General features: G+C 33.1%; 1 protein-coding gene across 1 annotated transcript; it reads left to right on the top strand.

The window, feature by feature from the left end:
• The first annotated feature begins 903 nt into the window (after positions 1-903).
• LOC131597167 (uncharacterized) lies at positions 904-1,821 on the top strand. The gene has a single exon (XM_058869877.1). It carries the CDS (start codon positions 904-906, stop codon positions 1,819-1,821), a length of 918 nt encoding a protein of 305 aa, XP_058725860.1.
• Positions 1,822-13,334: the final 11,513 nt, after the last annotated feature.

Here is a 13,334-nt window from a genome sequence, read left to right as displayed (position 1 = left end):
GGCTTAAACTAGGAGATAGTAACAACTTCTATTTTCATGCCATTGCGAAAGGTAGAAACAAGCAGAATCAAATTTACAATATGGAAGACGAGAATGGTAATACGATCCTTGATTTTGAAGACATAAAACATGAGGTATTGAGATTCTATGGAGACCTGATTGGTACATCTGCCACCACAATGCAACATGTTGACATTGAGGCTATTCATAGAGGAAACCAACTCTCTGAAAACCAGAAGAACACCCTAGTCTAACCTGTTTCAGAAAAGGAGATATGGGATGCATTGAAGGGGATTGGGGATAACAAAGCTGCCGGAATTGATGGATTAAACTCCAAGTTCTTCAAGATCACATGGCAGTATACCAAAGATGACATTGTAAAGGTTGTCACTGATTTCGAATAGACTTTTTGCTGCAGTTAACTGTGCCTTGGTGACTTTGATACCAAAGAAGCCTGATGCAAAAACTATGAAGGAGATGCGTCCGATTGCGTGCTACACTACCATATACAAGATCATCTCAAAAATATTGACAATTAGACTCTGTAAGGTTATTGATACGATTGTTGATGACAGCCAATCAGCTTTTATTCCAGGAAGGGTGATCCAAGACAATACTCTTCTAGCCCAAGAATTGATGAGAGGATACAGCCGTAAAATTGTGCCACCTAGATGTACTATCCAAATGGATATACAAAAGGCATACGACATGTTCGGGTGGCAAGCATTAGAAACTATTATGTATGAAATGAACTTTACAAGGATCTTTATCAGGTGGAATATGACCTGTGTCCGAACTGTCTCTTACTGATACGCTATAAATGGACAGGTGACTGGTATTGTGATGGAAAAATGAGGGCTACGGCAAGGCGATCCAATCTCACCTTTGCTCTTTGTACTGGTCATGGAGTACTTGCATCGATGCATACAAGGTTTGGAAGTTCAACCTAAATTTAGCTATCATCCTCGTTGCAAAAAGCTGAATATTACTAATGTTAGCTTTGCGGATGATATCCTTCTATTCACTAGAGGGGACACCACCTCTGTTCAGATCTTGATGAAGAAAATTGAAAATTTCTCCATGGCTACAGGTCTAAAAGCGCACCCTGAAAAATGTCACATCTATTTTTGGGGTGTTCCGAGCCATATTCAGATGGAAATCTTGAAGAACACAGGTTTTACGGAAGGAGCGTTACCGTTTAAATACCTTGGTATCCCTCTTGACAGCAAGAAGCTTTATAGTCACCATTTCAGACCCATTATGGATAAACTCGTTGTGAAGATAAAGCATTGGATAACCCGTTTATTGAGTTATGCAGGCCGTAGGCAACTGATAAACAGCACTCTGTTCGCCATTACAGCCTACTGGATGCAAATTTTTACCTTCCCTAAGATTGTTGTCAAACAGATCGAGATGATTTGTGGGAATTTTTTATGGTGTGGAATGAATGGTGTGAGCAAGAAGGCTCCCATTGCTTGGGAGAACTTATGTAAACCGGTCTTTGCAGGTGGACTTAACATTGTGTCATTGCACGTGTGGAATAAAGCCACAATTGGGAAACTGCTTTGGAACATCCATATCAAGGAGGACAAACTGTGGAAACGTTGGTTAGATACATATTTCCTCAAGAAACAAGACATTGTTCTATGGCTGCCAAGGAATAACATCTCATGGACTGTGCGAAAATTTTTGAAAGCTCGTGATATTATTAAAGCAATTGACAGTTGGAACGACGACATCACACATGGTAAGTATAAAACAGCAGCCAAACCTTTTAGGAGAATCCGTACAGGTTGCTTGGAAGAAAACCCTCTTCAATAAATATGCTCGTCCAAGAGCCATGTTCACTCTTTGGATGGCACTTCACGGAAGACTCCCTACGAAGGATAGACTTGTCCGGTTTGGTATAATTACAGATAAGAGCTGCTGTTTTTGTGATGGTGCAGAATCACTGGAACATCTCTTCTTTGAATGTGGGAAAACAAAACAAATTTGGGGGGACATTCTGCACTGGCTGCACTTTAGGAGAATCCCTTTGGGATGGAAAGATAAGTGTGATTGGCTTATAAGCGAAACTAAGAAGAAAGGATGGAAGCGGAATATACTGAAGATCGCCAGAGCATAAACTATCTATGAAATTTGGAGAGGAAGGAACCATTTGGTCTTCTCCCAAAAGAGCTTAGATACCAATATAAAGGATAGAATTATGGAGAAAATTGGCATTATATGTAGTATGTACAAGAAGCTAGTTGTGCATGTCAAGAGTGTAAACAATACCTTATGCTGAGTTCTGTTTAGATTTTACCTGGATCCGGCTGGATCGGTTTGTATTAACTATTTTTTTGGATAATAATAAAGTTATGCTTTTCTCCGAAAAAAAATGTAGTTTCAACTACATAATCATTTCATTATTTAATTAGTTCACTCTTCATTATTATTCCAATTTTTCCATTCTCCAACGTAATCAAATTACACTTCATTTTATTTGTAAATTCCAATGCTACATTATTGCTCTTTTACTTATTCCAAGCATTCTGATAAATAATCATAATCAACCCTAAACCTACACAGATCTCCCTAATCTTCCATGCTTACTGATTTTCATCATTTTTTATTACTTTTCACAGAACTTTGGATTCAAGAACCCAATCTTCGATGATTGTGAAAAGGTAACCATCGTCTCACCGTTATCCTTCTTTCAGTCTTCCATCGTCAAAATTCACAGATTCGCTCAATTCTTATCCCTTCTCTCAATAGCAATAATAGGAAACGATAAGAAATTTGATTTTCGTGAAAACGAGGTTAGAGATTCAATTAGGGTTTATTGGTTATCATCAGATTTTATATTTAGATAACTAATGTCTGGGTTTGATTTTATTACAGGGATTTGTTGAAGGTTAGTGAGAAAAGTTTTATGGCTCTCCTTTAAACATGAGAATTTTTGTTTATTGTAAATTTTTAATGGTTTATTTATACGTATAAAATTGATTTGTGTTAGTGTTGTAGGTTAGTGATTTATGTTGATTATTGATGGTGTCTCTTTCAATTTTCAAAAACCTGTTGTTGTCATTTCAGATCCATCACTGTTCGATGTCAAACTCTTCAACCACTGGAGCGTTGATGTTTTGCTAGTTTATTTCAGATCCATCACAGTTTTTTTTGTTGTAATTCATTACCTTTTCCACCAGCCTCTGCAAATACAGGGGTCTAAACTTGAACCTCCTTGAGACAGGTTCATCTCTCTATTTGAAGTATTTAGAAATTGTTTCAAAAACAGCTCATTTTCTTCACTAAACATTATTTGTCTGTGTGTTCTCATGTTTCTGGAATCATCCGAGTTTCTGGAATAAATGATGGGAAGTTGGTCATTGACAACATGGGATTGCAACAACAGAATTCTTTATGGCTCTGGAAAAATTACATGTTATTCTCACATTTGCAGTTATTTTGTAAAAAACTGATAAATTTATTTATCAATGTTGACACTAGAATTTGTTATCATTTGTGTTATTGATGATAATTTTTATTATAATTATAAGTTTAATAGTTATCTCATTTAATTGTGATATTTTACTTAACAGAATTACATTAACAAAATTTATTTAATAGTTTTCTCATTTGATTGTCATATTTTACTTATCGATGATACCATTTTTTTATAAGTTTTCAGAACTTACCTTTTATATATATATATATATATATATATATATATATATATATATATATATATATATATATATATATATATATATATATATATATATATATATATATATATATATATATATATATATTTGTTTATAATGAAATTATGTTTTTATAGTATCATTGTTGGAAATAAAAAACAAAATCTTACATACATTAAATTATAATCATCCTGGGTTATTATACTGTTCCAGCTTTTATTAGAATAATTATGTTGGTATATTTTAAATCCCAATTCCCAACTGATAACGTATATGGCATGAAAAATGTTAATTCCTATTTGCCATTTTAATATATAAAAATTGTATCAGTCCTTTTAATTTTTTCATTTATATAAGGGTTAAATAAGTTCTTAGTCCTTATAAATATGGCAACTTTCAATTTTAGTCCCTGGAAAATTTTCTTCAAACAATAGTCCTCACAATATTTTTAGTCACGTTAAATTTCACTAACGGAGGCTTACATGGCACGCCACGTGTAACTCCACGTCAATTAAAGTCAATATTATTTAAAAATAGATAGATTGCGGTGATTTTAAACCCCCTCTAAATAACTTTAAAAAACCATAAATTTTCAGTTAGACACTCTGATGACAAAATTAAAAGATGATGCATCAAAAAATTGAAAATGAAATCTCTTACATAGAGAGAAGAAAGCTAAAGAATGCTTATTTGGTCTTGGCACTTATTTTAAATTAGTAATTAGGATGATGTATTTACAATTATCATATCATTATAATTTAATTGGAATATCAAACTCATGTTGAATAATATCAATAAAAATAATTTTTTATTTTAAGATTAATTTGTTTGCACTTCCAACTTACAATGTTTTATTTACAACCATCTGGTATGTTAAAAGATGAATTGAACTGATATAAATTATTGAAAATTTTTAGAGCTTCCAAGCTATCTGTTGTAAAATATAGTAATATAGTATAATATATCTTTATCTTCTAATAATATATTTTTCACTACTATTATTATTGTCAATTGGACAACCATATTTGGTCTTTTGATTACAATCATATTAACATTAACATTGTAAAATATAGTATTTCTTTATCTTCTAATAATATATTTTTTATTACTAATATTATTGTTAATTTGACCGTCAAGTATGAAGTATGAATAATATTTTATATGTATATATAATCATATAAATATAAATATAGTAAATATTATGCAAATATATAACATATCATTCTATATATTGAATTTTTTTTGTTATATCAAAATAATTTGGTGATAGTTTAAATTAGAAATATATCATATCTAGAGAATAATAATTAAAAATAAAATAACAAATATATGTAGGAAATTAATAATTTAATTACATATTGAATCATTATAATAGTATGAACGTCAAATAAAAAACATTAAATTTTGCTTTAAAAAATTAATACTTTTATTTTTACCACAAAAATTAATCATAATTGTTTTATTAAATTCTAACAAAAAAGTTTATGATAGAAAACTTAAAATCATTTAAAATTAAATCAATCAACTGTAATAGATAATAACCTCAACTAATCTAGGGTTCTAAAAAACAATTTTTAAATAATTATTATTTTGACAAATTAATTTTAAATTACTTAAAACATTTTTATTTGACATTTTAAATCTTAAAAATTATTCCAAACATGAAATAATAAAACTAAGTTGTTTTCCAAAAACTAAATCTCTTCAAATCATAACATACTATATATATTTAATCTTTTAATTTCTATAAATATATAAGTTTTTTAAATTAAAATTGATTTCATATAGATTTTTTCTCAAAAATGAAGGTCATATTTAAAATGTGATCTTATTTATCTATTTCATATCAAGTAATTTTAAAAAAGATTTTTCTTTTAATTTCATAATTGATATTATATATTTAAAGCCAAAATGTTTTTTTTTTTGGTAACTTACAAAATAAATTAACAAATTATGTTCTTTTTAAATTAGCATCATAATTTAAAAATTAAAAAAAATTATAGTGAAATAAATTAAATAAGTAATAAAGATATTTTTATAAACAAAATACAGTTTATGATTGATAAAAAAGTAGTGTGCAACTAATAGCAAAAACAAACTATAATGTTAATATAATTTTATTTGTAAATTATAAAATATATTTTTTAGTATAAAAAATCGTATCCTGTGCCTCGCACGGGTAGAGGCACTAGTATTATTATATTTTACTAATTAAACTAATTCTACTTATTATTCTAATTATTCTAAAATACTCCAAAATCCCTCAATACACATAAGCATCACACAAATCACCACAACATCAGATATTCATGCCAAATCTCAAAACATCACATAAGTCATCATAATCTCAAACATAACAGATCATTGCAAACCATCATAAGGACTCAACATATCGTCACATTTTCAAATACTTCGCAAAAATCACTAAAATATCATATATATCGAATTCTTCAAGATAACTCACATAACCATCACATTCCTCAAAACATCATGAATTACCATAAGGTCTCGCATAAAAACACCAAAACATCATATATGTCGAATACTTCAGGATGACTCGTATATTCATGTCAAATCAATTAAATAAAAAATTAATCTAGAATTTGGGGTTTTACAGGGGGTTAGGATTAGGCATACTTAATAGTAGTAGTAGCCTATGTTTTAGGACTTTTTTTTGATGTTGTAATATTTCTAAATTTTGCACTTCTCAAAACAAATATTACTATATTTTAATATTTTTTTAGTCTACGTATTTTTTATTTCCATTACATTTTATCGGATAAAAAGGTATTAAATTTATTTACTACGATTATAACAATATAACTTTGTAGTTTTTTTAAAAAATGAAATACTCAGAGCACATTTCGTGTAACACCCCATAAGTTCCATTATTTAATTTAATTGAAATTGAAATTATTAATTTGGATTATTTGGAGTTTTTGGTGATTTATTGGAAAATTCTGAAAAATAAAATAATTAGGCCTGGTGTGATAATGGGTAAAGGGGAGGTGTAAATAAGTGGGTCTTACTAAGTTAATTGTTATTTCATAAAATAAGGGATTTTGGTAAAGAAAAGAAAATAGAAAAAGTAAAAAAAGAGGAGAAAGGAGAAGAATCAAACACACGTGAAAGAGCAGAGGAAGAGGAAGCACTCAAGATTTTAGCCAAGGTAAAGGGGGCTAATCCTTTTAGCCGATAATATCAGTTCATGAATGGTATAATTGATTAGGTGTATTGTATGTTCCAATTGAATGTATTAGAGATTTTGAGGTTTTGAAACCTATGGGGTAATTTGGAGGATTTTGATGAAATTTGTGATTATGGATTATATTAGATGTTAGATAAACCCTAAACATGTTAGGAATGTGTTAGAATATTGAATTTGGCACTGTTTTGATGTTGCAAACATTTTGTTACGTTTTTTGTTTGAATTGAAGAAGATGAAATGCTGTCAAAAATGGGATTTTTGGGTTCTAATTCAGGGGAATGCGAGTTCCCAAATTGGGGTACCAGGTTCCCAGACTTTCTGAAACGTAAAAATTGAGATTTTAGATAGGGAACCCGGATTCCTAAGTTGGGGAACCGGTTCTCAATGAGTTGGATTGAATTTTCTCAAACTTCAAATTGTCATAACTTTTGATCCGTAAGTCTGTTTTAGCCGCCGTATTGAGCTTTGAAATTTAATTGAGTATTCTAACTAGTAAAATGGTTTAACGGGGAGTTTTTTATTTTGAAAATCTCGATTTAATCCATTTATTGTGTGTTTGTACATTATGTGCATAATTTAATGAATGTGACAATATGATGATGTTGTGGCACCATAATCGTAATGTTAATGTTGCGTTCGGTGTGAAATTGTGTATGATGGATTGTTTTATCTTTGTTGAAACATGACTACATTATACTCAGTGTGGCTTTCGGCGAGTATGTTGTGATGATATTATTCCTCTTGATTGGTGTTGATGAATTGTATGCTAGTTGTGATGCATGCATTCATTATCATAAGAGATGGGTTAATCCCATATTTTGGTACCACATGCATAGTGTCTCATTGCATTAGTATGTATGTTCGTTATAACTTGAGTGGAAGAATTCCAGTGATATAATGTGATGATCTGACTTGTGTTTGAATGTGTTTTTGAATTGTTGGATGAACATTATAAAATCTAGAATATGTTGCAATAGGGTGAACAATTATATATGAGGTTTTGTTGTTTATGAACTCATAATGTATGTTAATTGTGAATATGTCTCACCTTTACTGTTGACCATTTTCACATTAAGGAGTAGCAGCTTTTGTGCTTGGTGAGGATAGCTCGTAAAGCTAATCAATTTAGTTCCAGTCGTGTCGGGTGTCGTGTTCTGGTCTTGTAACACTGGTGAACTTTCTTATAAACTCTTATTTTCAGTTGTTTGAATAAACATAGTTGAATTACGAGTCGATGACTCTTTGGTGTTGGTAACCAATGTTAACATTATTCAATTTTTTTGAAATTCTATTCCGCTGCATTAAACATGATTTTGGTGAATAATGTTGAATTATGATCCTCGAAAAAGTATGACAATGGTTTTAAATTTTTATTAAGGAGTTGTGGCATCCTTTTTACATGTTTTACTCTGAATTTATTTTGTATTTCGCGGGGGTTTAGAAGGGTGTTACAATAGTAGTATTAGGTCCTGGTCGGTCGTCGTATACGATTAGTGTGAGTTAACACTGTCGATACTAGTTCTCTAATGGAGATTGTTTTGTGAATTATCAAAGCAATGGCTAAAAAAGGTGGATGAAATGATGAATCACTTGCTATGGCTTTAGGAATTCTTGCTGGTGCGTTGGGAGGAAATCTCAACGGAGCTGGAATTGGTGCTAATAGGCAACTGGGAGATTTTTAGAGGAACAACCTTGCGTTGCTCAAAGGCATATGCGATCCTAAAGGTGCCCAAAAATGGCTGAAAGAAATTGAAAGGATCTTCTGGGTGATCGATTGTGCTGAAAATCTGAAGGTGAGATATGGTACTCACAGGTTAGCTAGGGAGGCTGATGACTGGTGAATTGCTACCAAGACTGAACTGGAAGCTGATGGTTGGAAAAGGCCCGAGATTTGCACTTATAATATACTGCATTACTTGGGTTGTCTTCAGAAGAGAGTTTCTGAGGAGGTATTTTCCTGAAGATGTTCGGGGAAGAAAGGAGATTGAGTTCCTGGAGTTGAAATCGGGTAATATGTCTGTTAGTGATTTTGCTTCCAAGTTTGTTGAGCTGGCTAAGTATTATACTCATTACAACAATGATGAAGCCAGTGAATTTTCTTAATGAATCAAATTTGAAAACGGTCTCCGTGATGAGATTAAGCAGGGTATCAAATACCAGAGAATTCGCAGGTTTGGTGATTTGACTAATTGTAGTAGGATCTTCGAGGAGGATATCAAGAAGTTAAAGTCATCCCACTCTCGTGAGTTGGTTGTAAAAAGAGGAGAAAAGCATATGGATAAAGGTAAACCGTATGGTAGAGGGAATCAGAAAGCTGATGGTTGGAAAAGGCCTGATGGGGGAGACTCTAGTGCTCCTGTTAGGTGTTATAAGTGCTTCAAATATGGTAAAGCGGGTCATATTATTGTTGATTACAGAGTGAAGACAGTGACTTGCTACAACTGCTGTGAAGAATGTCATATCAGTCCATAATGTACTAAACCAAAGAAGAACCAATCTGGTGGGAAAGTTTTTCTTTGTCTAGGTCAGAACTATTCCTGAGGAACAGTTGATTAAAGGTACCTGTCTTATCCATTGCACACATTTAATTGCGATTATTGATACTAGAGCGACTTATTTGTGCATCTCTTTGGATTATGCTAAAAGATTGAATTTGGAAATATCTTATATGAATGGAAGTATGGTTATTGACACTCCTGCATCGGGTTCAGTAACTACTTCATTTGCTTGTTTAAATTGTCTAATTGATATTTTTGGTAGGAAGTTTGGAATGGACTTAGGGTGTCTTCCGTTAGAAAAACTCGACATTATCCTGGGAATGAACTAGTTGAAATTCAACCGTGTTCATATTAATTGTTTCGGGAAGACAATTATTTTCCCTGAAGCTATTAGTGTTGAGAACTTGGCTATGACTGCCAGACAGGTAAGTGAAGCGGTTGTGGACGGTGCTACTATGTTTAAGTTGTTTGCTTCGATGGAAGTGAAAGGGAAGGTGGTGAATAGTGAGTTAACTGTGGTATGCGAATTTCCGGAAGTGTTTCCGGAAGATGTGAGAGAGTTTCCACTGAAGACAGAAGTAGAGTTTGTTGTTGATTTTATTCCTGGAACTAGTCCTGTGTCGATGGCGCCGTATCGTATGTCAGCATTTGAGTTGGCTGAATTGAAGATTAAATTAGAAGAGTTTCTTGAGAAGGAATTTATTCGTCCGAGTGTTTCACCGTGGGGTGCTCCTATGTTGTTGGTAAAGAAGAAAGAGGGTTTTATGAGATTGTGTGTGGATTACAGACAGTTAAACAAAGTTACTATCAAGAACCGGTATCCATTGGCGAGTATTGATGATTTAATGGATCAACTGGTTGGAGCATGTGTATTCATTAAGATTGATCTGAGGTCTAGGTATCACCAAATTCGTGTATAAGTGGACGACATTTAGAAGACTACATTCCGGATAAGGTTTGGTCATTACGAGCATATATTAATGCCTTTTGGAGTGACTAATGCACCTGGTGTTTTCATGGAGTATATGAATAGGATCTTTCATCCTTATCTTGATAAGTTTGTGGTAGTGTTTATTGATGACATTTTGATCTACTCCAAGAACGAGGAAGAGCATGTGAAACATCTCAAAATTGTGTTGGAATTGTTGAAAGAGAAGGAACTTTATGCTAAGTTATTGAAGTGTGAGTTCTAGTTAGGTGAAGTAAGTTTTCATGGTCATGTGGTTTCCAAGAATGGAATTGTTGTTGATCCTACGAACGTAGAAGCAGTATCTCAATGGGAAACTCCGAAGTCTGTTTTTGAGATTCGCAATTTTCTTGGTCTTGCAGGTTATTATAGAAAGTTCATAGAGGGATTTTCAAAATTAGCGTTTCCATTAACTAAGTTGACTAGAAAGGGACAAACGTTCATTTGGGATTCGAAGTGTGAAGAGGGATTCAAAGAGTTAAAGAAACAATTAACTAGTGCTCATATGCAGATTTTGTCGAATTCGGCGAAATCTTTGGTCGTATATTGTGATACTTCACTTATGGGATTAGGTGGTGTATTAATGCAAAATCAGAAGGTAGTAGCTGATGCTTCGAGACAAATTAAAATTCAGGAAAGGAATTATCCGACTCGTAATTTAGAGTTGGCAGTTGTAGTCTTTGTGTTAAAATTATGAAGACATTATCTATATAGTTCGAGATTTGAAGTATTTAGTAATCACAAGAGTCTGAAGTATATCTTTGATCAGAAAGAGCTTAATATGAGACAAAGGAGGTGGTTAGAGTTCCTTAAATATTATGAATTTGGATTGAATTACCATTCATGTAAGGCGAACATCTTTGTTGATGCTTTGAGTTGGAAGTCCCTACATATGTCTATGTTGATGGTGCGGGAATTGGACTTGAGTTTGGTATGTGAAGACACTCCTAATAGTGTTAAATTGGGTATGCTAAAACTGACAAGTGGTATTCTTGATGAGATTAGAGTGGATTAGAAATCTGATATTGGTTTAGTTGATCAGTTGACTTTGATCATCCAAGGTAAGGGAGGTGATTTCCAAATTGATGAGGACGGTATAATGAAGTTTGGTGATCGAGTTTGTGTTCCTGATGTTGCTGAGCTTAGGAAGATTATTCTTGGGGATGGACACCGTAGTGGATTGAGTATTCATCCTATTGATACTAAGATGTATCACGATTTAAAGAAGTTGTTTCGGTGGCCTGGAATGATGAAGGAAATTGTTGAGTTTGTTTATTCTTGTTTAACTTTCCAGAAGTCAGAGGTCGAGCATCAGAAGCCATATGGGTTTATCCAACAGTTGTCTATTCTAAGTGGAAATGGGATTGCATATCTATGGATTTTGTATTTGGTTTTCCGAGGACACTTAAGAACTATGAAGCTATTTGGTTTATGGTGGACAGGTTGACAAAGTCTGCTCTCTTTATACCGATGAGGATGGATTATCCGATGGAGAAGTTAGCTCAGTTGTATATTGAGAAGATAGTTAGTCTACATGGTATTCCTTCGAGTATTGTGTCCGATAGAGATCCAAGATTTACATATAAGTTCTAGAAAGGTTTGTAGAAGGCTTTGGGTACTAATTTGAGATTGAGTTCTGCTTATCATCCGCAGACTGATGGTCACACTAAGAGGACAATTCAGTCGTTGGAGGATCTGTTGCGTGCTTGTGTATTAGATAAAGGTGGTGCTTGGGATAGTTATCTACCTTTGATTGAGTTTAATTACAATAATATTTTTCATTCGAGTATTGGTATGGCTCCGTTTGAGGTTTTGTATGGTAGGAGGTGTAAGACGCCATTATGCTTGTATGAATCTGGTGAGGGCGTTGTGATTGGACCGGAGATTGTTCAACTAAACTACAGAAAAGAATAAGATGATTCAGGAGAAGATGAAATCTTCTTAGAGTCGTTAGAAGAGTTACCATGATAAAAGGAGGAGAACATTTGAGTTTCTAGAGGGAGATCACGTGTTTCTGAGAGTTACTCCTATGACTGGTGTTGGTCGACTCTGAAGTCAAAGAAGTTGACTCCGTGTTTTATTGGTCCGTTTCAGATTACGGAAAGAGTATGAGAAGTCGCTTATCGTATTGCTTCACCGCCGACGCTTGCAAATTTACACGATGTGTTCCTTGTGTCTCAACTGAGGAGATACATTGTGGATCCTTCTCATGTGATCCAAGTGGATGATGCACAAGTGAGAGACAACCTGGCGATTGAGACATTACCTATGAGGATTGAAGATCGAGAGTTGAAGTAAATGTCGGGTTAAAAGATAGCATTTGTCAAAGTAGCTTGGGGAGGACCAGCAGGTGGTAATGTTACTTGGGAGCTGGAGAGTCGGATAAGGGACTCATTTCCTGAGCTCTTTACTTGAGGTATGTTTTCGAGGACGAAAACTATTTTAGTGGGGGAGAGTTGTAACACCCCATAATTTCCATTACTTAAATTAATTGGAATTTCATTTATTAATTTGGATTATTTGGTGTTTTTGGTGATTTATTGGAAAATTATGAAAAATAAAGTAATTGGGAGTAATGTGATAGTGAGTAAAGGAGAGGTGTAAACAAGTGGGCCTTACTAAGTTAATTGTTAATTCATATAATAAAGGATTTGGGAAAAGAAAAGAAAATAGAAAACGAAAAAAAAAAGAGGAGAAAGGAGAAGAATCAAACATACGTGAAAGAGTAGAGGAAGATGAAGCACTCACGATTTTGGCTAAGGTAAGGGGGGACTAATCCTTTTAGCCTATATTGTCAGTTTATGAATGATATAATTGATTATGTATATTGTTTGTTCCAATTGAATGTATTAGAGGTTTGGGGTTTTGAAACCTATAGGGTAATTTGGAGGATTTTGATGAAATTAGTGATTATGGATTGTACATGATGTTAGATAAACCCCGAGCATGTTAGGAATGTGTTAGACTATTGAATT

The sequence above is a fragment of the Vicia villosa genome, linkage group LG4 (genome assembly GCF_029867415.1).
Source record: "Vicia villosa cultivar HV-30 ecotype Madison, WI linkage group LG4, Vvil1.0, whole genome shotgun sequence".
Classification (NCBI taxonomy): domain Eukaryota; kingdom Viridiplantae; phylum Streptophyta; class Magnoliopsida; order Fabales; family Fabaceae; genus Vicia; species Vicia villosa.
Note: the sequence above shows the minus strand (reverse complement) of the source record. Positions and strands in the feature narration are given on the sequence as shown.